This window comes from Haliotis rufescens, unplaced genomic scaffold, assembly GCF_023055435.1.
Source record: "Haliotis rufescens isolate VD_foot unplaced genomic scaffold, xgHalRufe1.0.p SCAF_4, whole genome shotgun sequence".
NCBI lineage: Eukaryota > Metazoa > Mollusca > Gastropoda > Lepetellida > Haliotidae > Haliotis > Haliotis rufescens.
Genome location: NW_025964112.1, coordinates 32,358,042 through 32,384,767, shown reverse-complemented (window position 1 = coordinate 32,384,767; position 26,726 = coordinate 32,358,042). Strand labels below are relative to the sequence as shown.

Below are 26,726 nucleotides of genomic sequence, written 5' to 3'. Positions count from 1 at the left end.
TAGATCGTCCAAAATGTTATTAGAACCAGAAAAGATATCTTTCAATTAGTAGTAAACTTAGAAACATAAGATTTAGAATTGGTTCAACAGACAATAACCAGACATTTAGGGATTTGTCCTGTATGTATAGTAACGGAAAGACGTAACCGTGTTTCATACAGAGTTCAATAAAAAATAAATTTATTCTGAAATTATACACTGCATCTTCCATGAAAAAGTACTAGAACTTGTACTTTACTAAGGAAGTGTAATCCAAAATATAACATTTGATACATATGCCCACTTTCTAAAGGCATTGTGTACATATCTTTCAATACATAGTCATGAAGACATCGCGACATTACGGTCGTGATTCACAATTTTCACGTGCATTCATGCATGCACCGCGCACAATATTGATGTTTGCGTTCTTTTTGGGTGAAGGCTACCCATGCACACATGTGGTTTTTTTATGTGAACAGCACACAATGATTGCTCAGCTATCAGGTGCTCGAAAAAACACTTTTGTTTGACTGTGAATAACGCTAAGCAATGTCACGGCTTGCTGAAACTAAACGGGTACGCTGCAAACAGGAATGACGCTAATGAAGTTGCCAAACATTTTCATGTTCAAAGAAACACAATATCATCTCTTTGGGGGCGTTATCTACAGCAGGGCAACGCTCAAGGCCTGCCTCGGTCCGGTCGTCCACATGTGACGTCAACAATGTTCGGTTGGTGCATCTACGAAATCGATACCAAACTGCCGCATTTACAACTCGCATAATTCCACGAGCCCAGGTTTCATCTGGACAGCTCTGATTGTCATGCAAGGGTGAACAGGGGTCCATGAGAACGACGCTTGCGTCTTTCAGCGTCGTCAATTTGGCGTGGAAGTGTAATGGTGTGGGGTGGCATCACGGTAGAGCACAACTCATCATTGTTAATGGTAATTTAAATGGCGTGAGCTACCGGGACGGCAGGCACGTTGCAGCAGGATACTACCGGCCCACGCGACATGCACTATGCACGTGTTGTGTTTGTTGTTTAACGTCGCATTCAGCATATTCCAGTTATATGACGGCGGTCTGTAAATAATCGAGTCTGGACCAGACAATCCAGTGATTGACATCATGAGCATCGATTGGGATACGATGACATGCATCAACCAAGTTAGTCGCCGCTTACGACAAGCACGGGTTGCCGAAGACCTATTCTACCCCGGATCTACACGGGTCGCACGTGTTCTGACAGACTCGTGGAGGCAGCATGACATTGCTGTTCTGCCATGGCAGGCGGGTGGCAGCCCTCTCCTCCATAGGATATGTCTGGGATGAGATGGAACAACGCCTGCTACAGAAACAGAACTAGCAATAACGCTAGCTCAGTTGGACCAATCTTTGGTTGACATCTAAAACAACAGCCCCGGGCTCTGGTGTCTTCACTGCGCCGCTGCTGCCTCGCCTGTATCAACGCAAATGGTGGTCACACCCGATAATGACATTGTTAATGGAAATGACACACCATCCCTCCATTATGGCGTGTCGCTGTTTCCTGTTACCAGGTATGGTTGTGCCGGTTACTTTGCGGATGTTAAGATGAAACATTGATGAGACGAATGACCAAATATTATAGTGTTATTTTCCATAACATAACATTTACACCACTTTATATAAAGTACTGTATTCCGCTGGTATATATCCGACAATGGAGATGAGCAAATATTGCATGTGGTGAATATGGTGATTTGAGGAAAGAATATATTCCGAAAAAATGCCAACATAATTATGACAGACAGACACTTCAGACAACGAGTCAATCCAGGTCAAGAGAGCGGAAGGTCCGGGGTACGATCCCCGGCCGCGTCATACCAAAAGACGTTAAAAGATGGTTCTTGTTGTTACCCTGTCTGGCGCTCGGCATTAGGGGCCAAAACAAGGACTGGTCGGCTCGGAGTCAGTATACTGTGTCTGAGTGGGGTATTCATGTTAAACTGCGGCATGGTATCTCGGTGGGCTAGCACTATAAATCGGCATCAGTCCGGACTATGTAGTACAAGCAGCCACAAAAACACACACACGTACATGCACGTCGTTATATAAGTGCGATAATCTTGGACACGACGTTAAACCCAATTTCACCTCACCTCACCAGGTCAAACTAGCGCTATATTTAAAACAGGCATTTGCTTCTAGAAAACGTTTACCGTTATATAATCATTGTGCAATATATACCATGCAAAAATAAAAGAAACGCTAGAGTAATTTTAGATGTATAATTCATTTATGATCCAAAATTGGTTCCCACAGGAGATATCGCTTCGGTGTGATCAAGCGATATCTACATTGCAATTAAATAGCATCACAATGCTTTGCAGACCATTTTGGCGTCATTGGTTACTATAACTGATTCCTGAATAGGGCTGTTCTCAGTCTTGTCATGTGAGGATGGGCGTTGTCTTGGATAATGGTGTTCGCTTGTTGCATAAGGGGAAGGACGTGTGACCGAAGAGTCACTAAACCAAACTTGTCTCCATCGCAGTTGTGGCCATACTCTGTGACCTTGACATCACTGACGTCGCAGCCGACGATGCAGTCCGTCCAACTGACACCTCAAAATGGTCGTCTAGCACGAATACCTTCATCACGTAAATGGTTCCTCAATGACTGGGCTGATATCCTAAGGAATCCGGGTATTGCCATAGTTGGAGAGGTGGCCGTGATGGTTCTTTCACGTAAGTGGCGTAGCCAAATGAATCTGTCCTGTGCTGTAGTAGTGATACGTAGTCAACCGGATCTGAGAAGGTCACGTGATGTCCCGCGTGTCTCGTAATGGTGCCTGGTGCTACGTGGGTATACAGCTGAAGATGATTCTCCTGTTTGCAAGCGGCGGATGGTGTTGTTGATCGAGTTGGGGTTCCAGCGTCGTGGCATGTTTTCGCTGCATGATTGTGATGGCATGCAAATGAAAACCCAACAGTTTTAATGCCCCTACAAGTGATGTTGCACGTGGAGGTGACGTTGGTATGTTTCGGCGCCAGGCTCTCACGTGGTTGTTTTTGCGATGTCATTATGACAGATTAACAGTAACTTTTGAGTGGTATATAAACTACTTGTACATAGGCTGGAGAACTTACATACTTAAACTATCTTGACGTGGGCAAACGTCGATCTTCAAATTGTCTCACATTCACAATTTAAGCCCTGAACCCTGTGTCAAACGTGTCGTTGTTTTCTCCCATATTGAAAGCTGTCGTGAAACGTTCCCTAAACCATTCTACCGACATCCTTTCCCAATTAATGTGGCTCGAACCACAGCAACCATATGCAAAAACTTACTTTTAGCCATTGCTCTCCAATTTGTGCAGCTAGTTTGACAAAACACAGTGCCAGTCAGGTGTGAGGTGGATACCATCTATTGTAAACCTATAGAAAGTGTGTTCTGTGTTGTGATTGGCTAATTTGACCAAATGTGAAAATATGATTTGAATTCCCTGAAGCAAGCGACCGAATCACTGTGTAGGAAATAGAGATTACTACACGACTGTCTGTCAGATACCATTGATCTTACGAGTTGTTTCAAAACGTATCTAACGAGCGAAAGCGAGTTAGATACGATTTGTAACAACGAGTTGTAAGATCAATGGCATCTGACAGGCACGAGTGCAGTAATCTGTTTCTTCCACGCCCCAAAATAGCACCTCTTTAGCATCGAACCGATGAATTTGTCATGATTGCAGTGGCGCATTATACATGACACCACTGTCATAAGTGACGTCATCCTATGTGCTGCTTACCACTCATAAATAATGTGACCCGACACAAAAAGGTTTCCGTCATATCTGGATTATCAAGGCGATGATGAAAATGCAAACTAGACAAAAACAAAGAACACACCTCAAAGAAATTACCAAATATGTACAATAATGTTTACTTCCGTATGACATCACTACCGGTGACCGATTTTCACAAAATGGCGTGTTCACTGACAACAGTACGCGGGATTTCCAGAGGAGGATTTTCGTTGATTGAGGGATCGTATACACATAAATGGGTCACGTGAGTAATCAGAAGCATTCTGACAATCTGCGTTCTGTCATTGTTTACCATGTTTTCCAATGTAAGAAAGAGAATTAGTCAGAAATGCAGATAACTACCGTCATCGTTGTGCGTGATTTAGCGTCAGTCATGGCGCCACACAGGACGGAAACTTTTGTAAACGGCTTCTGTTGAATTTACCATATCATTGTAATGTATATATGTGTGTTTCCATAATTAGTGCAACGATACTCTTCCCATGAACATTCTCAAACGCGTGATCGAGCCAATGTATGCAACAATTAGACGAAAGTACCTCTAAAAAGGCTACACAGTGTAAAATCTGAATTTTGCCTTGTTTACATTTCAGCAAGTACAGTTTTCCGAGCACAGTTTTTGTTTCCATACCTAATTTATTTCGCATGATTTCATCTAGATAATTTGCATTGGTGACAAGGACCATTTATCCATTGTTTCGAAAATGTATGAGGAATTCAGGGATGCATGTATAGCATTAAATATTGAAATATATTTGATCGAATAGGCGTCTCATAACCGTCATTTTGTAAACACAATCCAATATGGCGGAACGTACACTTCTGCGTTCGTGTATACGTATTTTCCAAAACATTCTAGGCTTATCAGCGACGTTTCAGAATTTTCAGTAGGGATTTGATACCCGTGATCGCTAATACGCTAATTTTCTACTTTAATTATTCGAGTAAATATCCGATATTTAGATTTCTAAACACACAGTAAATATATTTATGTAACGCCGTGAATTGTCATTTGGCGAGATTTACAATGTAGATCTACCTAATTTTCAGAAGTCACTTTCAGTAATTTTGAATTGCCTAAAATGACAGTAAATGATAAACAGAAAGGGGACACATGTGTCGCTGTGGCATCCAGGGGGTTTACACTCTGAAAAAACGATTATGTTGACATAACAACAGATAATGTAACTACTAATAATAACAAACAAACTCGCAATAATTACATTTTCGTTGTGTTCATTGAAATTCCTGTATTCTGATTAGCTGAATTGGTCACGTGTTATTGCATTCATTTCCCAATGAATGTAAAAAAGTAAGCCACGCCCACCGAGGCGCACTACTTTTATTACTTCGGAATGTCGGGGAATCCCAATATTAAAGCCGAGGGAATTCCCTTTCTGCTCACGTGTATCGTCATGCACAGGACATTTAGCGACTTTCATGCATATGCATTGTCCAAACTACCCTTTGAAACCGATGGCCGAGAATGAATGAAACAGCAAACGTGCAGGCTCGCTCGCCTGTTTTTTTCTGCTCGCCTCGGTTCAACTTTCATGTCTTCGGGTTTCCTTTCTAACTAGCATTTTTCCAACTGTGTTTTACCGTAATCAGGGAAGTATTGTTTGAATCTGGCGGTAACTGACCATGTAATTTGAAACAGCCGCCTTCTCCCGGACATATTTCTTCCAGTTCGTTACAGTCTGACAGTTGCAGTTCTTTTCGCCTCTTGTCTTAACTGACAGGTCCAATGAACATTGTTTTGATCCTGCTCTCTGTTGATTGGCTACTGACAGTGTAGGCGTGTCAATTTATGTGCATAAATTAAACAATCACCTGATTCATGTCACGCACAGTATGTATTCCTACACCTGGACTGTTTATCAATCTCGTCATTTTTGTCTGTTTTGATATATACAACTGTTTTTGGTTAAACTATTGTAGATAAAACATGTTTTATGCTGTCGAATTTAATTATAAGCATTGACTGTGTATTCTTTTCGGTTCATTGAGGTATGAATCGAAAAACCAATGTGCAAACTTTTGTAAGAATCCGCTACGCGGATTCATACAGTTTGCACATTGGTTTTTCGATTCATACCTCAATGAACCGAAAAAAATACACAGTCAATCCTGAAGACGATTTTCATTCGAGCCCCTCAAGCTAACGCTTTCGGGTTTCGAGATGAATTTCCAAGATGCAAATACTCGATAAGATACCGGAAAAAGACACACACATAGTATTTATCTTCTAATTATGCTGTATACCGGTAGATTGAATCAAGGTCAAATTCATAATATGGCAAAAATGGAACAAGTATATAAGGCCCCACTACTAACTACCATGTGGCAAATTTCAGTACATTTTGCAACCATGTAGAGGCAAGCAAATGGATCCGGTGCCCAGGCTCCGTGACTTGGTTGAATGTTGTGTCTGCCTACTCTGACGGCCTAGATTGATGCTCACAATATCGATCATTGGACTGTCTGGAGTGACTTGTTTACATGCAACCATGTTAACCCTCATGGTGCCTGGACGTCAGTCAGCCTGCAAACCGCTCAGTGCCACACTGTGCTGACGTCGCGGTTACAAAAACGTATACATTGTATCAAAAGTGTTGCAACGTCTTTATTTCTTCACACAATGTAACCAAATTGTATAACATGCAACTCGAGTTGATTGTCTTTCCAACAGTATCTAAAGTCACCAAATCAAAAAGATCTATGCACTGCCCAGCCATCGATAAAAGTGCTGGAATTATAAGTTTCCTACTTTTCCACATTAATCGTAATATGGACGCACCCGAATACGGCAAGAAAAGTCAAGTAAGTGCCCTTGTTTGAAATCTAAATGACCAATAATTCATATCATTGGCAAGTACATGTCCTAACAGTGATAGACACATTCACTGCAAATTTTCCGTGAGTTAAATTTACCGATAAAAAATCCCGATGAAATTGTGCGTGTTTTGGACGTCAAAACAAAATTGACGGAAGTGGTCGTGATTAATTCATACGCAGACTGTTTCAAAGATTATGTCACAAAACGAATGACAGTTTGGAATGTATATCTTGAAGAAATCCCGGTTACGTCCATGTATGTTTCAATGACCGTGCTCTTTTATTAGTGATAAAAACAACTTCGGGGTAATTGACATCGTACATTTTCGAAGGACAAAATGTGAAAGATCGCTAAACAGCCCTAACAATACTCAAATTGACATCGCTCAATATCGGGCTTCATTATTATTTCTTAATAATTAACAAGATTATACTAACGTAATACCACCCAAAAGTAAGTACATGTAGATTCAATCAAAATTGTTGAAACGTTTTCATGGGCAGCAAATCTATTCAACAAACCTATTTTCGATCACTCGCAACTCGGACGCCGTATGTCATTGTTTCACTATGACCACCAGAAAACATACATCCTCGTATCGGGTCGTATTTCGCACTTGGCTGCCTAACTTTGACCTTTGCTCAAAATATACTTGTATGGCCAGTCCATGAAATACCACTTTTTCTTTCATTTATTCATCTGATTTATATATACGACTTTAGAAGTGTATTTAAACCTAGCTAGGTATATACATGTACATTTAAGGACATACGTGATAGTTTATTTCCACTAGTTTCCCATTCCATCCCATTCTACTAAAGGAAAAGTTTGAAATAGATAATGATCGTAGGCCAATGAAAGTAATGGAATTATTTGTCATAAAAGGAAAAAATATATTCTTGGTATTAAACTTCGAAAATTTAACCAGCAAAACCTTTAATAAAAATGGTTTATTATGTCTTTCCTTTTTTTCTTAATTTTGGCCTAGCTAAACATGCAACAGCTTGGAGGGAAGATATACAAATTAAAATGGTGGAAAAAAACCACAAGAATGTATTGATTTTGCTCTTAGACAAATATTTATTTAAAAAGAAAATCTATTTTATACCTAGGATACAAAACAAAGTAGAATCTAATTACTACTATGTCACTGGTCGAAGTATTTGGTAATTTAGATAATGCAGAGTGAAAAAAGACATAAATATAACTATGTAAAACATCAAAACGAAGTCACATTTACAGTAAAAACTTTTTGTCTTTCAGAAATAGATTATCTATATATTGTGAGAAGATCTAATTACTTTTACTGTTTATGTTATAAATTGAAGGATTCGAGATTTCAATACATGAAGCTAAAATATTAAAATCTAGGTGGTTTAATATTGGATCCATTTTGACAGCTTTCTCACTGTACTCAACTAAATGCATATTATTTTTTTGGAATATCAAGCCTTCAAACAGATATGAAAAGCACATGTCAACATACCAAAACTAGAAAACTGCGCCAAATATTCTAACACTGTTAGTCAAATGATAAGCGGTCTCATTCACTCGTCGGTCGCCGTAGACATTTTCCAATCGTGATGTACTAGATATGCTTTCGTGTTCAGTCAAAGAGAATATTGTTATTTGGAAAATGAAACCACGTGTATCCATTATACTACCACAACATTAGATCAGCTGTTTCATGTGACATCATCCACGTCACAACACGCGAGGTCAAATCACGCGCACCTGTGCAGACGACAAATTCACAGCGGCGGGAAATCACCGACCGTCTTTTAGCCTATTTGAATAAAATTGCAGATTGTAACGAAATAAAATTAATTGTACTCATTGCTAACATTTCAGATGACATATCAAATAAGAGTTGAAGACTTGCAATATATTATCATACGTTAATCAAGGGTACAGTGTACATAATTAATTTGTAAATCTAATGTTAATTTTTGATCTAATATCCATGGCAGAATGTTTGAAAACGAGCTTTAATATATTCCATTTTCTGAAGAGATTAGTAATTGTTTATTTGATGATATAAATGCATACACAATTGGTTATCAATTATCTTCTACAATCACAGCATGTACCATGTACATTAGACTCATGGAAAATACTATTTCAGCAAACCAGTCACAGCGCCATTATCACAGTTTCAATGAAAGGAAAAACAAATCGAAATCGAACTTAACAGCAAAGCGTATCCATTAGCGGTTAATCCAAATACAAAAAGGTATTGATGTCATCATTGTAGAAGTTATGTTGATGTTTTCAGTAGTTGCATTATGTTTGTATCGCGTGTACCATCGACAGAAACGTGGGCCGAGCTACCACATGTGGAACCGACCTTGACACAATTTGTTTACAATATGGCGTCGACTCACGTTAGATGTCGTGGCCACACTTTTGAAATCTCCATTTGCGACAAAATGTGAAACAGTTAGGGCAAGTCACTCACACGGTCAGGTAGTTTGAGCAATCACACATGACTCTTAGTCATTTCATATGAAAAAAGTAGCAGTTATTTGTCTGAACGGGCGAGTATGTAGGACAACCGGTAAACAAGAAATCGCGGCACAGAAATGATGCGAACGTGCCCTGTCGATCACTTCGGGCTTGGCCATTAAATGTTTAGGTTTTGATCATGAACCTCCTGCCCATAAATATACACTATACCAACTTAATATTAACGATTATAGCTATCTTTCCATATCTTTGATTTGAATATTTTCTGTTAATCAGCTTCATAAACAAAAAGACAATCTGCACTGTCGGTTGGTATGTAGCGCCGTGCTAAATCGCCATGACACAGTCGATAAACATATGCAATACTTGAACAAAAAACTTCCGTGGCCGACTAAACGTTAGTACTCTTACGCCAATAACTGTACAGTGGGGACTAGGAAATCTTTCTGACCAGTCCGATCAGATTTCTTTTTCAAATTGGCTGTCTGATATAATAATAGTTACGTGTATGTGACATGGGTGCATAATAAAAAATTGCCTTCATTCGCATGAAGTTCAACATGGCAGAAAAAGATCGAGAAGCGCCGTAACCACATTACTAATCTCGCCATATTTCGCAATCCGTAGCACTGCATAAAATATGAGTTACACGATATTAACGTTGAGATGATTAGGGTGAAGATGGTTATAAATTCACGATATTAACGTTGAGATGATTAGGGTGAAGATGGTTATAAATTCATTCAATGAACATCATAAATGTAATGGAAATATACACTGTCGTTTTCTCATGTGTGCGGACCATTCCGCCATTACCGATAGTAATAATATACAAAACGTGTAAATAAACTTGTTCATAAAGGAGTGAACAGAATTGTATTTACATGAATAAGTATACAGTTGCGAAAAATATGTCTTTCTGACCACTCAGGTCATATTTTTTCTTATGAACAAGGATTTTGTCTGAAAATATTTACGTGTATGTGACATGGGTGCATAATCAAAATTCGCAGTCATTCGCTTGGTGTTCAAACATGGCAGAAAAAGGCCGAGAAGAGCGGTAGCCACTTTACCAATCTCGCCATATTTCCCAATCCGTAGCATTGTATAAAGTATGAGTTACACGATGTTAAAGCTAAGATGATTGGGGTGATGATGGTTATAGTTTTGACTTTGCGCACTCAGTGTTAAATATCAAAATTCACAGTTTAAAAAGGGCATTTTCTTGGGACCATATATGGTCCCCTGGCACTATGCGGGTGTGAAAAGTGAGGGACCATATATGGTCCCGTGGCACCAAGAGGGTTAAAGCTAAAATATTACTGAGTGCCATTGCAGATTTGTGTATAGATACTAATGGAGTAAATCTGCATGCAGGTCATGCAATAGTATATTTGCTCATACACAAATTTACTTTACTTTAAATGAGATACCATAAAAAAAATTGCATTGATATTTTAAATGGGCAACTTCCGTGAAGTATTTTCATAAAGAGCTTTTTTTTTGCAGTTCGGTATATGTAGGTGGCTTTAATAATCCAGTTCAGATGAGATCATGCATGTACAGTAACATTAGAAATCCTATAGTCCCTGCCAAACTGCTAAAGTGTCCCTTCTTAAAGGTTTTTCTATATGTTATCATTATAAGGACTAGTGGACTAAAACTGTTAGCTTCTATAGCTGGTATAGGTACAAGCCAGGTACAATATGATCGCATGTGAACAGTCCTCATCTCATGATACAGTCCTGTGCCTGAAGTCCTGGGCGAAGGATCCTTTTCAAAGTCAGAACTTCTGCAGCTGGTGAGACTATTGCTCATCATCATTGTAAGAACATTCACACAACAAAATATCAAAACAAAACTTTCAAAACCTTTTTTATTTACAGCAACTTATTAGATGTCTTTATTCAAACGCTAATCAAGCATGCTTCGCACCATGGAAACATACATATTACACACCATGTACACAGTTATAGACAAATAAACACGCCTCTGCTTATTAGTATACACATTACAAAGGTGCATCTAGATGCAAGTAGAACATTTACCTATCCTCTGACAGGGTGATAATGGCACATACACAAATATATAAGCTTCACTGCTTCAAAGTAGAAACAAAGTAATGTAATTAAATATCAGTCATATAATGTACATCTTTAATTTCCAAGGTATAACCAAATTTCTACAAGTGCTTGCGTTCTGTTTGAAAAACAACAAAAAATGTTTTTAAATTTTAGATAAACCCGGTACTCTGTAAAAATATGAAACGCAAAAGTAGTTCAACTTGTAAATATCTGACAGTGTTGCCAACATCCATACAAAATTAACACCAAAACAGTTGCTTGGATTGGGGTTGATTTGTCCTACTACAGAAATTTGGTGGAAAGATGGAAAAATCACTAAACAACCACATGAGAACCTGGCGCCAAAACACACCAACATGACATGCACATGCAACATCACTTGTTGGGCTATAAACATGTTGGGTTTTCATTTACATGCCATCACAATCTTACAGACAAGTGAACACCGAAAAAAAACATCTGACGGAGGCCCAATGCAACCATGCCATCGGATGATTGCAAAGGACAGGTTTATAGGGGTATGTCACTTACATGAAAGAACCACCATGGCCACTTCTAAGACTATGGCAATACCAGGAATGCGTAGGATATCAGCTCAGACAGTGAGGAACTGTTTATGCGCTGAAGGTATTCATGCTAGACGACCAGCTGTGACGTCAGTGGTGTCAAGGTCACAGAATATGGCCACAACTGCAATGGAGACAAGTTTGGCTTAGTGACAAGTCACATTTTAGGCTTCACCGTGCAGATGGTAGACGTGTTAACTGGCATCGCGGGGAAACTTATGCATGAAACTGCATACAGGAAGTGGCAGTCATCTCCTACACTGGTACACCAGACATTGTGCAAGTTCTGGGGAATTTAACGGCACAACGTTACACAGATGAGATTCTTCGGCCACACATCCTTCCCATTATGCAACAGCGAACATCATTTTCCAACAAGACAATGCCCGAACCTCACACGGCAACACTTTTTCAGGAATCACAACATCCAGGTCCTGCCATGGTCTTCCAGGTCTCCAGATTAAAACCCAATGGAACATTAATGTGATGAATGGGATGCACTGGATCAACGACTGTGAGCATGTCTGCAACAACCAGAGAACCTCTGACAGTTGATACAAGCACTGCAGGCAGAGTGGGTGAATATTCCCAGGCCACAATTCGGGATCTGATTGCATCCATGGGATGACAATGCCAGTCAGTTTTGAACTCTTTTGGTCGCCATACAATATACTGAGAACAGATGACCTTCACCTTGAAAATCTACTGTTCCGTGTGCTGTTCCATGTGTGCCTTGTGGAGCCTGGTCAATGATGTATGCCAATTTTAAACAATCAATCAACATCTGTTGATTATTTACATGATATATAAAATATAACTCTAAAAATAATTCTTGCGTTTCTTTTTCTGCAGAGTAAATGTTTTCACAACCTAAAAAAATAAGTTACACAAATTAGATAAGAGGAGATTATAGTCTCAGTATACATTACAAACCTGACAGTTTATCCTGGAAATTGTGGATATATTTTCTCAAAACAAACTAAAAGCTTGTTTTCTAGTTTCATATGAAAATCAAGAATTTAGAATATTACTCTAAGAAAACCCTTTCAATGCAGGCTCCTGTATCTTTGAATCTATTTCAATTATCAACATGATCAAGACACAAGGGACAACTGTCTTTATTACTCATGCCATATATTATAGAGGGTAACTGAACAAAATGCATACAAAAATGTAATAATTCATTTAAACCAATTCCAAAGTCTGGAAATAACTGTTCAAAGTGATCAGTTCATCAAGAAACACTTAACCCCATCAATGTCCTAGAGATCCCTATCGTTCATGTCGAAATGTGCATTTTAAAGATTTAATCAGTTTCATATTACATAATTTCCATAAGAACGCTTAAAAATAGACCTGAAAGACGTGTATGTAGTAATCCTCATAATAACAAGATTTTATCTTCTAAATACAACATGCGTATAGTCATTATGCAAACGCTATATTGGACATAATATTCAACCATATTACTTCACAATATGAATTGATGTGTCAATAACTATGTGTACACATACAAATATGTTGCAGTTGGCTTCACCAACAGAACAACAAAAGATGGTTTTACATCTCACACAATTGTTTTCATAAAGTTGTAACAGATTACTATTAGTTACATAAATCTACCTTAATAAACCTACTTAGACCTTTTAACCTGAGTTAAGGATTAACATAATACATTTAAAAACAGATATCCTTCGTTGTATCTTGTAATATAATTGTAATTTATGGCAAATTATATTCCAAATGTTATATTTGCAACAGTAGAGAAAACATTGCAATACAGCTGATATACATGTGTGAATATATATATTTATAAATGAATAAGATTCAATAATACCTTTCTTTTAGGATGAATCAACTTTGTGAAAGATGCCTTCATATTGAGTCATTCACACAAGATAACTCCATTACAACTAACGTTGCTTAGAAGAATAAAAATAACGTAGTACTTAAAGTTCTTCATTAACATTATTTTTAATGAAGAATTGTAACTAGATATTCTAAGTTGAAAATAGCAAATTCACCAGTATGAGTTGAAATCCTCGATTATCCAGTGTATTGGAACTCCATTCCATTTTGATCAGTACCCTGGACACAGTCTCCATAACAGCTCAATCTGTTTCATCACTAACCTAGCACAGAATTTATTCTCACATGAGCTTGAAATCAAGTTCAGCATAGCTCTACATTCAAAATTGCTGCGTCATCCGAGTGAGCTCTGATTATATATTAATGAACCAGAAGACTTTCATAAATGACTTTTCAGCTGGGAATGATGTTTTCCCCAGTAGAAAGATGGGAGGGGAAGTCCTTATGCATCAAGGCGTTCCAGGTGTATTTAAGACAGCACATGAAAGCCGAGATGAGTACTGTTTTTACAGCCTAAAAAAGATAAGGGGGGTAATGGGTCCAGGGTATATATCCTAATAGAATGAATGTGTTTGATACACTGATTATCAGGGATGTTGATATTCATGGTGCTGGCAATTCCATTTGGACACTTTCCAAATCATTTTGTCATAGGTAATCTGGAAATAAGCTTTCCATACATTATGTGTGGCATGACAATTTCTGTAATGAAACAGAACCAAATAAACTGGATAAAACTGCTGTTTTCTCTCAACAACATTCATTGAGGCAAAAGCTGAAAAAGGGCATTAAGCATAGATTTATGGCATGCCTTTCACACAACTAAAACATATCTCTAATTCAAAATTCTCATGCTCTTGGACAGTGAAAATTATGGAGCTGCATCTTATTCAAAGTAAAGAGGAAAGTCTGCAGACAAAATCAACTTCTATGTTAGACTTGATCAAACCATCGCACAGAATGTTTAATAACACTTTAAACATGTTAAAGTACACTAAAAATTCTTTTGATACAGACAAAACAACATCCAAAATGCTTGAAACAAAAGCTTGAAAACCATGTAGAACATTCAACTGTGGGATCCTAGATGATTGATCACTTTAATTGCTGGCTTCCACAGCAGTGGCTGGAACTGTGACATCAGTTTCTGATGAACCTTCTTCCATCTCTAACTTCATCTGCATCTTTGAGCCTCCATATTGCGATGAGTCACCACCTGCATCCACTGCAGAATCAATCTCTGCAACCGATGGCTTTATATCTGCAACCTCAAAATCTTTCCTCACACAAAATTCTTGCACTTGAGGTTTTCTCCTCTCGTCATCTTTAACATCAGTGCTCCTTGCAGGGTTTGTAGTGTCCGTTTCATTCAATGACACATTTTCCAAGTCTCTTGTTATTTCTACTGCTACGTTTGGTACACCTTTTGAAACACTTGAACTACTTTCAAATATATGATCTTGAGAGTGAGCAATTACTGTAAGTTTGTCCTCTGGTATTCTAGTGTCACTTATAGACTCTACCAATTGTTGACTAACTTCACTGTGGGCAGTGTCAGTAGGATGACTGAACTCCATTTCAGGTGAGCCTTCAGTAGTTTTACTAAAGTGATCAGAAGAAATCATATTCTGATCTAGTTCAGTTTTTGCATCACTTATGTTAATGTCAGTAGATTGCACAAAAGAATCGTTCTGTTCATTATTGCTAGCACTATTTTCTTGTGAGGCTTTATATGTGGCACTCTCATACAGTGGTAACTCTGCCTGCTGACAGTCTGCTGTCAGGCTAGGATCTCCATCACCATCACTACTGTCAGGGACTGGTGAGAAAGTTGTCTCCCCCTTGTCCATTTCAGCACCAACAACTGGATGAACTGCCCGTGATGACTCTTCCCTCTCATAAGCAGTCCTGCCATTCTTCTTGTGCTCCTGTGAAGTAAAATCATGTATCCAGATCAAACATCAGGATGTCATCAAAGCAGTTATACTTCATGGTGGTCTGTTTTTGTTCATGTGCCAGGGCCTCAGAACAAAACCATGATAACACATTGAACACATTTACCTACTACAACCATAAACTGATTAGTCTTAAAGCTAATACGAAGACTTCAAGATTATCCAAAAGCTGAACAAAGATTGGAGACAGATACATGAAATGTAACTTACAATAGGGTTTACTATAGGTATGGCAGCCTTAGGTCTCTTTTGTGGTGATCTGTTAGGGCTTGGTTGCTGCAGCTCGGGGGCATAGTATGTAGTGCCGCCTCTAAACAACTCCTGCCCTGTGTTGCTTGGCGGAGCTGGAGCTGCTGCACCCTACACAAACAAAGGAAAACGCTGATATAATTTGGTTCTGTCACAATTTCATACAGCCTGAATCTAGAAGACAAGATGGAAGCACAAATTCTTTACAGACATCCTATTGTTTGCTTTTTTTAAAAACATAATTTGTCTACACTAGACAAATATCACTGAAAAACAATTGATATGTCAGCAAATGGTATCACCATGTTACACATTTTTAGATGCAGAAGGGTACTGATGCTGCTATGTCACATTTTTTAGATCTAAATCAAGAGTTAGACAGATCCTTTGAATCTATTACCTGCTGTGGAGGGGGAGGGGGAGGTGAGGGGTATCCCACTGTCATCGGGTATGGTCCTGGGGGAGCCCCATACACAACCTGTGGCACTCCAGGAACACCTGTTCCTAGGAACTGTGGCTGTATGATGGCAGATGGTGCAGTCATGGTGACAGCTGGGGTTGGCCCTGGGGCATACAATCGTGGGGGAACAGTTGGCAGACCTGCCGTAGACACTGGAACACATCACAGATCGTTGAAGAGTAACCATGATAACAAGCATTTCATGTTACACTTAAAAATCATAGGAAAAGGCCAAAGGTCACAAAAATCAAGACTTTCTGGAGAGCCTGAAAAAAAACCCTTGGTACCAGTGAGTCTACCACCTCAGTGATCTATTCCAACAATAGTTAATAACAATTCAAATACAATCACTGCAGCTTTACGACAAATCCAGCCTTATGAAACAGGTAGCCAGATAAGGCACTTCTCTGGTTCACAACCAAGATACTTAAAACTGAAATACAATATATACTTGTCTCAAGTTTTTTGTCTCTCATGAGCATTGTCCTTTTTCTAGTTGAACAAAGCACTGACAGCAAGATCTGCAATGGCCTACCTGGTAATGGAAAGCCCATGGGAGGCTGTAGTATTGTTGTCTGGAAGCCAGCCGTGTCTTGGGGCTGAGGCTGAGGGAGACGTGGTGGTGATGGCTGTGGAGGTTGTGCAACAGACTGCTCAGGGCGGTACATAGGTGGAGTGTAGGCTGGGGCAGCTGCAGGGACAGAGGGCGCAGGGAGGGTTAGCGTGCACGGCATCAATACCAATGTGTCTCCTAAACATGTCACAGCTTACTCAGCAAACATACCTTACCAGTACTACCATGCTTACAGAGCAACAAACAGCTTCACACTACATGAATAAGTGTGATAAACATTCGAGGTAGCACATACCGGGATTGTAGTATGTTCCACTGTCCACAGACACCTGGTCTGAGTAGTTGACGTCAGGGATGTTCCTCTGCCGCTGAGAGGAGTAACGCTTAGGTCGACTCTGCTGTCCAATGTCTGGTTTAGAAGCTGTGTTCTGAAGGCGGGGTGGGAACTGCTGTTTGTCAACTATTTTACTGGTACCACCTTGCTGGGCTGCTGCTAGAAAGGGTCAATCACAATCAGGGTTACACACAGCAATTGAGAGGGAAATGAATACAAATCAGTTATGTACTATGTTCTCCCCATTAACCTCACATTAGGGAATGGTATCATGCCATTCACAGCACTTGAACATTCACCATTTTGTTGTAACACATATCTCCCTTTCCCTTAAGCTATGCACAAACACAATATGCACATACCTCGACCATTTTTCTCCTCTTGTGGCGCCTTTGCAGGACTCTCAATGGCCATAGATCCAACACCTGGGTCTATAGCATTGACCACTGTGTCCTGAACCCTCGTTCGACCTACAACTTTACTGCGACGATCCTTAGAATAGGATTTCTTCTCGGTGGTTGTGTTTGTAATTGTCACACTTATAGTTTGAACATTTTCTTTGTTGGAGATGATAACATCTTGACTCTGGGACTTCTCTTTAATTTCAGAAGAGTCTGCTTCATGCTCTACTCGAGGTTCTTGTTCTGCATCCTGCCCTGGGTTTTTCAATGTAGTGTTTGTAAACTCCCTAGGTGATGTGGACTGGCGGGGCCGACTCTGAGTATAGGATGTTTCTGGGGAGTCAGAATACCTGCCTCTATTGCCCCTGCCTCTTCCTCCACGCCCACGCCCTCTTCCCCGAGAATTATCCATATTATTCCTCTGTATGTAATCTGATTGATACTGATTGTTGTAATCAGAATGTCCCCTGTACCCAGATCTCGAGTCAGACTGATTTCTGTAATCCTGGGATTTTTCAGGAGATACTCTGTAATCTTGACTAGATCTACTACCATAGTCCTGATTTCTGTAATCCTGTGATCTATGTTCCTGGCGAGCATCTTGTGTTCTGCCATCTGGGGCTTGATTACGGTAATCTTGTGACTGGTTGTGGTAATTTTTGGCTCTTTTATCATACTGAGAGCGATTGTCTTGACTCCTGTAGTCAGGACCTGTTCGAATTTCAGTCATATATTCACGAGGTGATCTCATATCATTCTCATTGGCAAGATCACTATATGAGGTCCTGTTATCTAGCTCTGTTTTCATCCGCTGGCTTGGGACAAAGTCCCCAAGTCTCCTTTGTCCCCGTCGGCCTCTATTCAAAATAAAGTAAAAACAATCAGTGTCTGTTAATTGTTCTATTTTTTACAGAGCTCCAGATAACTTTTGGAGCAATTGAGTTTTTACTCGAGGGTTTATGTTTTAATTCGGTTATTACATTTTTCATTTGGTAACCAATATTTCTTCACTAATCTATCACTCTATTGGGTTTTACCTAAAATTAGCGAACATTTTAAGATTTTAAAAAAAATGTTTGGATGTACATAACTGTTCTTAATATATAGGTTTGACTCAGAATGTAAATTAGCTTGTAATTGTGTTTCGGAAATCAGCTCCTTTGAACACTTTATTGGGTATATATATGCAAGCTGTTTTTATATATTTGGGTTTTTCATTTAATGCATGCCTTTCTGTACGCAAGTTAATTGAAAGTAATTGGGTTTTGAATATATTTTTTTTTTGGGGGGGGGGAGAATTTAACCTAGTGAGTGAGTGAGTGAGTGAGTGAGTGAGTGAGTGAGTGAGCAAGCGAGCGAGCGAGCGAGCAACTTTGAACAGTATCTTTTTAGTTTTATCAGGGTATGTCAGCTACATGGGAAGAAGAAAAAGTGATGCAGCTCTTGGACAATTCCCTTTTGTAAATCCTATGCTTACAGGTAGTGCTGCCAAGGACCAAAATCAGGGGGAATCTGTGATCCACATCAAGACTAGCAGATCCAACTCATCACCATTTGACCAATGCCCACTCATACCTTCTACTTCAAGCTGGTCAAATGAAATGTTTTGGCACAGTCAGTAAGAACATGGGGCTCATTAGAATTCTGTTTGTTCACATAGTAGTTAACATAAACTATTAAAAAAAAACACAGTCCTATTAACCCTTAAAAATATAGGCACCTGGTCCGTCTTGTCATTAGAAAAAATGATAAAATGTGAAATAAATGCACAAAAAGCCCCTTCTCGCGAAGAATAATAAAAATAAAACAATAATTTGCCGGACCAATTTTCAAACTCGCATGCAAACTTTGATACACGTAACATCTATAGTTTCTGAGACACCTTGTCCCCATTTCACATAGTATGCACTGAGTTGAAAAGCATGGAGCAAAGGCAATAATTGTGTTATAATAATTGACAGGACCAAATTTTGGGCTCAGTCTTGACAAGTATCTCTTAGATAAGCATGCAAACTTTCATTCACGTAACTTCTATAATTTCTGAGAAAAACTGTATCCATTTCATGCTGTATGCACTAAGTTGAAAAGCACAGGGCAAGGACTATGACTCTATAAAAAATGAATTTATGACACCAATTTTTAACCCATTTGAGGTCATGACCAGTAACATCAGTGTGTAAAATTTCATTTCTCTAACTTTAAGAGTTTTTGAGAAAATTTAACCCCTTCAAGAAGGACGAACTCGGTATCCCACGCCCCACTTCATCATGTTCATAGTCGGAGATAAAAGAAAAAACACTCAGAATCATGTATGGCTGAAAACATGTCAACATGCGATAAAATGTTTTCAGATGTTGACCTTATATTTATATGTAAATCTTGGAAATTTGTGAAAAAACCCAGCTAATGCTCCTACCCTCTTTTTCCCATTCCTCGTTTCGGAGCACTGTCAGGTGGCTTATCATAGGCACGAATATCATAACCATAGATGGCTATCAGCTCTTCCCGAGACTTTGGTGCCTGCTGGTCATCCCGGTAACGATCATGCAGCCACTTTTCCTCATCCTTCCACAACTTCTTCTTAGGTCTGAAGTAAAAGCAAACAAAGAGTGAAGAACAGTAGCAATCTTAGCTATTTGGTGCCGTTTTCAGAAAATAGTTTCAGGGACGAGGTCTTACAGATCAACAGTGATATTCCAAATATTCATTCCTGCTTACCGCTGATCGTCTTCCTCTTCCTTCTGCTGGGTCTCCCCACCTCCATGCATGCGAGTATCATGCTCATAGAAGGCCCCTTTCCGAGGGATGTATGCAGGATTCTTCCGGTCTTCATCATCATCAAGATTCTTCCCATCTTCTTGCTGTTCCTACAAACAGGACAATTTTTTAGAAACTAGGTATATAAAAGAAATATTTAGGATTTGACAATCTGAGAGAATAGACGTATCCTAAATACATGACTAAATTAATCAAGACAGTTTTCTGTTTAAACATGTCTCCAAGCCCTAAATCAAATGAATTCTTGACATGATATAAATGATAATAATGCATGTAACGAATAAAAATAATGGCAACCATTTTCATAGAGACCACAGACCTCATCTGCATTACTTGACTACCAGGTGCCTACATACCTCTCCATCACCACTCTGCCTTTCTTCTTCTACCCAGCTGCCATCATCCTCTATGATGACATCATCATCATATGCTTCTTCATCCTCGTCTTCCTCTTCATCATCATCGTCATCATCATCTGAATCTGAATCCGTCTCTTCTGATGAGTCTGATTCCTCCTCACTATCCTCTTCATCCTTCAGTGAATATTCAGTGAATTTTTTACCAAAGCAGATGACCATATTCTATTTTACACAAGACAATACTTCCTTTCTATGGACTTGAATCATACTGTCCATTGTGAATTGCACTGAATATTTGACACAATTGCTCCTGTGCATACATGATAACCATATTATTGGCTAATATATTTTCAGCAAATTCTCTGGAAAACTACAAGTTAAATCTAACAAGTCCCCAAATAATCTTGGACAATTGGTGATGTAAAATTAACTAAATTAAGGAGACAACATGTATTCGTTTCAGATTTCCACTAGTCTGGTGACACATCTTAACAATCACTGGTTGTGGTACACATGACCTACCTCTTTCACTTTCTTTTCTGATGCACTCCCGTTCTCAGAAAGCACATCTGCACATGGTTAATAAAAAGTCACAAGTTCATCACATATTAAATCTTCAACACATTTCAGAATAGAGGCTTATGTTATAAAAGTATTAGTACAAACTAGACAACTACCTTGACTACTAGTACAAGTAACATTTCATTTGTCTCTGCCCAGTATAAGTGTGTCCATTTAACATGTTTAAGATAAAAACTATTGAATGTGCCCAAGCTGACAATGACTTTCTTTACCTTAGGAATCAGTATCACTTTCAATGATTCATGGCTTGTTAATACCACTGCTCATACAAACATAATTTGCCCAAATCAGATTTTTCACTAGATTTTGAGTACAATTTAGCCTGTCATGCAAAATAACTAAATGAAAAACATTCATTACCTCCTCCATTGCCTTCTCCTTCACTTTCCTGAAAAGAGAGATAAAAGATTCTATTTTTACAAGTAATAGAAACAGTGTTCAGAATTTTTTTGATATCTTATAAATATCTTGCATGGAAACTTAATTTATCTGACCCTTTTCAGTCTGCGTGTGTCAATATTTGATTCATTAAAGAGTGATGTTCAAATAGGTCCTCACCACCTAACTATTGTACATGATTAGTTATCAGCTAAAAAATGAAACTGCATGAAAGATACCAAATGAATACAAAACATTACCCAACATGCAACAAGGAGATTTTCAAAACACAATGACAGGGTTATAGCTAAATTGGCACCTCAGCTACACTTCACCGAGCAAAAACTTCACCAACTGGTGAAAACAGATCCTTGCATAAAGAGAAAAGAGCTACTATTGCCTACCTATTTTTTTACATGAACTTTGACTTAAGTTTACAATCAAAAGATACAGAAGAAAACCAGACAGATGAAGCAAGAGTACCAGACATATCAGACATCAACATTTCCTCATTAATTTAGTCTTAGATAACAAAGATGGCCGTGACAGTTAACTATTTTATTTTGAAGTATTTGCAAAAAAAAAGATATATAAAAGTTATTTAAAATGAAAATATTAAAAGCAAACGTCTTAATATTATTATTTTTTGTTTGTTCAAAGATCAGTGTTGTAAAATGCCATAGAATGTGACACTCTATGAGACAATGACAGATAACAATGATATTTGTGGATGATAGATGACAATGATAAATATGGTATAGGCCCGAAGTGTCGAAAATCTAAAACAGAGGTAGATTTTGGTGCTGGTCATGGGTTTATGAACTCAAATATTTTCAACAGATTGATGTCGGTTGTGGCTAATTGCTCCTGGTACTTTTGACAGTTCGATGCTGAGCAAAGAAAACAAGAAATATACATATATTGCCACCATTTAATGGAATTAATGCAACAACTGTTTTGTATTGTTTTAAACAGTTTACTATCATAATACAGTTCATGAGAATTCATATGCAAATGCACTTTGCGAGGAAAAATCATCAGTCTAAATTGGCCAGGTGGCTGAGTCGACATAGTCCAGATCTGTCAAGTTTTATATTCATCCGTGAGACCTAGCTTCTGGACACTGGGTAAAATGAGTGAGTGAGTAGTGTTTTACACCGCTTTTAGCAATATTCCTGCAATAATACAGCGGGGGACACCAGAAATGGGCTTCACACTTGTACCCATGTCAGGAATCGAACCCGGGTCTTCGGCGTGACGAGTGAACGCTTTAACCATTAGGCTACCCGACTGCCCCCTGGGTAAAATGAAAGAAACATCCTCACACATGTGAGTTCGGGAACACAGTTACAATGGTTTTGTGTGTAGCTTTCTCAAAGTCTAACTGAACATGAGTGTAGGTCTCCTCTGTCCTGTCTAGAAGTAACATTGATCACTTTGATCTTAAAACTATGTATATTTTGACTTTTATAATCTAACAGGGAGAAGTAGGGAGTAGAGAAATGCTGACGAAGCCATAAGGTAATTTGGTGCCACTAATTGCTTTGTTTATCTCTACTAATCCCATCATAATTTCGTCAGTAGGGTCCTTAGCATTGATGCACAAAGCCGGGCTTTTGGGTAGTTCGGTACTGAACATTACAACATTACAAATTCGCCATTCCTTATTTCAGTCCTACTACATAAAAGATTTTTGACACTTTGGTCATGAACCATTGATATAATATAAATAAGGGTGAAACGATACACCGATATTCTGATGCATCGCGATACTTGACCCACGATACGATATACGATAAACGTGGGTCCATTTATCGATACGCCACGATACGGAACGCAAATCTCAAGTACAGCGTTTCCTCGGTATTGTGCCTTTCAATAAACCGCTAACTTGGTTATAGAGCGCGCTAACGCATGGCTCCCAAAAACGTACTTACATTTTTAATAAGCTCAGGTTTTACACTGACAGATGTTTTTCCCCATCTCATAAAACATTATCAGCTGATCACCGCAAGCACATAACACCGAAAATACCAGTCAGCAAATACGAACTGAAGTACGCAATTCAATACCATTATTATACTATCTTGTTATTAAAACTTGTTCATTGTATATCTGGACTTGTGTTTGTAATATATTTTATTAATTTTATTCAAAATTTCATTTAATATTGTTCTCATTAAGTTATGTGAAATCGTGTGTGAAGAAATACAGCAACAACGGTCAGATTACCGCTTTTGACACATTGAAACGAACTTTAGTTGCCTGAGAATGGATACATATATTAAAAATGCCATACTCATTAAAAGTCATATTTGTGGCAATTTGGCTAAAATATGTCAACATAACGTTATCGCAATCGAAATACATGTAGCACGGGAAGTCCCTAGGGTGACTGGTCAAATTGTTCCATACGTAAAATTAGTAGTAAAATTACCAGTACCAAAATGTTACACTTGTGGTTCTTATAATTATAAATATATAATTATATAGTAAAAGCTGCAACTAAGGTAACACGATATTGGAATAAATTATTCCTGATAAAACAATAATTTCAGATACAATTTCTTCGACCATTGCATCAAAATTCTTTGAAGTTGTATCCCTGGTGGAGTACATTAATTATTTCCTGGTGTTTGAACTTTGAATTGTTTTGAAGGAAAGTTGAACAACTTCAGTAGTCTTGTTATATAAAATAATTTTGACTGTTCCAAAATCATGAAAGGTTCAATCTTTCCATGCTTTAAGTCTTGTTTTTTTTTTATCATTGCTTATCGAGATACGCATCTCGATATTCTGGTCACGATACGATACGTATCGTATCGTGACGTTCCTGTATCATTGCAGCCCTAAATATAAATGAAGAATATATGAATATCACCAATGGCTAGCATAAAATCTGTTCTTATCATTATCAAAACAATACCACTAGACCACGGAGATGGTCTTTTCGCCATCAATTTTGATGAGATGCTGTTTTATCCTGCACCTGTAAAAACCAACTTATCATGCTTATACACATACTAATTACTTGGTGATTCTTGTTCAATAGGTATTATGGATTTTGGAATGTAAACCACTTTAACAGGGACCTAGGAGCTTGCAGCAAAAATTAAGAGGACAATGAAAACATCAAATATATCTTCTCCATTTTTGGTTATATACAAAACCTTTCCTAAATTTGTTGATAACCTTGATTCATGGATTGCGGTAATTATCGTGATATCTCGTAAATTAAGTCTCATTTGACTTGCTCACACACCTTGCTGACAAAAATGTTCCTAATCACTATATTACACATAAATACAGAAAAAACAAATGTCCAACACTGAGATAAATAGCCCCAGATCACTAATACCAAATTTCATATTTACAAAACATCAAATAAAATATATATGGTAAGCACCACCCTTCTCACATCTCATCGACTCATTGTCTAGATGTCCATAAACATAAGTCATGTGACTTGAGGTGCTGCCGTCAGTTAAAATTAAAAAACTATGGAAACATTTTCGGGCTATCTCGTATAGCTTTTTTTCATTTTCTTAGGGTTCACCAATGCCTTCACGACAGGGATACAAAAGTTACTCGCCTACAGCTTTGACTAATTCTTACTTAGAAGTCAAAAACAATAAAGTTGCAGTTCATAAAGCGGCATTAAACTTCTCTGTACCCGAGCAAACACTGAGAGACAGGATAAAAGGCAAGATCAATGTTGACAGTGTCAAGTCAGGTGCAACTCCAATTTTTGTTGCAGAGCAAGAAACTAGACTTCTTGGCATGAAATATTAATGGCATCCATAGGATACAGATATACCCGAAAGAGGTTAACCAATTAGGGTCCAACTTTGCTTGTCAGTAAGGAAAACGTGACCTGGCCCATCGATCACCTGTAAAGTGGTTATATGGTCTGTTGGAGTGATGATATATGAATTTTGTTGCATTTACAATGGGTAAGGATAATCAGGCATGTTAAAAGTTGCCATAGTTAGAAAAGGCATTACAATATTACAAAACGGCCAGCCACAGACTTGAAGAAGCTAATGTCCACATTGATCTTACATTGCTTAAAAATACAATTAATTATGGTCGGTCATATAAAGCATACAACCTTCCATGATAAACAAACCTATTTTTTCTTTACATTTTGTAGATATGCCTACCAAGACGAATGAGAAGCACGATAATCACGGGAAGAACAGAGCTGACTCTACTGAACAACCCCGGATTTTAAAATCTAAATAAAACAGTTCATTAACTATCGGCACGTGTATAAAATTGTCAAAATGAACAATATTAACAAGGATTTCCAAGTTTTGGAATGAATGAATTCTAAAAATGCGAAACATTCTGAACTTTCTGAAGACGAGACTTGTCTTCAACGAAACGATTTGACATAGTCCCTCCATTTCCGTCGGCAGTATTTAGCATGAAAAACGTAACTAACACATTCAGAAGCTCTAGTTTTGGTAGAGCCCTCTTTTAGTGTATCGGTTGCCCCGCCTTCATCTTCTCCTCCATCTTCTCTTCGTCTTCTCCGACGTCTATCCGCCATTTTCTTAGCATGGCAAGTGTGATCTCGTCTGTAAACGGGATTTCGCTAACTATTCAGGCCCCAAACAGTTATCTCCCGTTATATATTCCGTTTGTTCTTACAGTAACGCTTATGACGTAGTTACCCTGGTTTTGCTGCTTGACGTAAATAGATGTACGACAGGAATGGAATACCTTTTTGAACTTTTTATCAATGTAATCTTTATAAACAATATTCTTTTTCAGAAAGAGAGCGTTATCTCCTTCATAAAAGGGTGTATTCAGTTCAAGACACCTCTCTTTTTCCACAGAAAACAAAGCACATTTCCCGGAGTTTTTAATCCATGGGAAAGCAAGTCTTGTTAATTTGTTTAATGTAGGCGTGCACATACACATATTGATAAATAGTGCACTTTCTTGGAATAAACAAACAAAAATCACAATTTTGTTAAAAACGTTTTTCTCCCATTATATGTTTCTTTTTCTTTTATTTTTATATATCATGA

The 26,726-nt window shown here is 38.3% G+C and overlaps 1 protein-coding gene across 2 annotated transcripts; it reads right to left on the bottom strand.

Moving 5' to 3' along the window:
• Positions 1-8,072: 8,072 nt before the first annotated feature.
• LOC124149517 (protein CASC3-like) lies at positions 8,073-26,263 on the bottom strand. 2 transcript variants are annotated; one of them, XM_046521155.2, is made up of 12 exons: positions 26,135-26,263; positions 21,670-21,697; positions 21,250-21,296; positions 20,725-20,901; positions 20,309-20,457; positions 20,007-20,177; positions 17,552-18,447; positions 17,151-17,348; positions 16,817-16,972; positions 16,222-16,433; positions 15,783-15,932; positions 8,073-15,545 (listed from the first exon to the last, which is right to left on the bottom strand). In XM_046521155.2, the coding sequence occupies exons 1-12, from the start codon at positions 26,240-26,242 to the stop codon at positions 14,718-14,720; spliced, it is 3,120 nt and encodes a 1,039-aa protein (XP_046377111.1). In that variant the 5' UTR covers positions 26,243-26,263; the 3' UTR covers positions 8,073-14,717. The 2 variants fall into 2 exon arrangements, with proteins under 2 accessions (XP_046377111.1, XP_046377112.1); XM_046521156.2 differs by having other exon boundaries at positions 17,151-17,345.
• Between the last annotated feature and the right edge of the window lie 463 nt (positions 26,264-26,726).

Bases quoted from the DNA above. Each gene is read 5' to 3' on its own strand.
- LOC124149517 (XM_046521155.2), bottom strand. From the start codon at position 26,242: ATGGCGGATAGACGTCGGAGAAGACGAAGAGAAGATGGAGGAGAAGAT. The intron at 18,448-20,006 runs GTAGGAGCATTA...TATTTTGAATAG, and splicing joins CGAGGAATGGGAAAAAGAGG to AGGCCGACGGGGACAAAGGA. The intron at 17,349-17,551 runs GTATGTGCATAT...GACCCTTTCTAG, and splicing joins AGAGGAGAAAAATGGTCGAG to CAGCAGCCCAGCAAGGTGGT.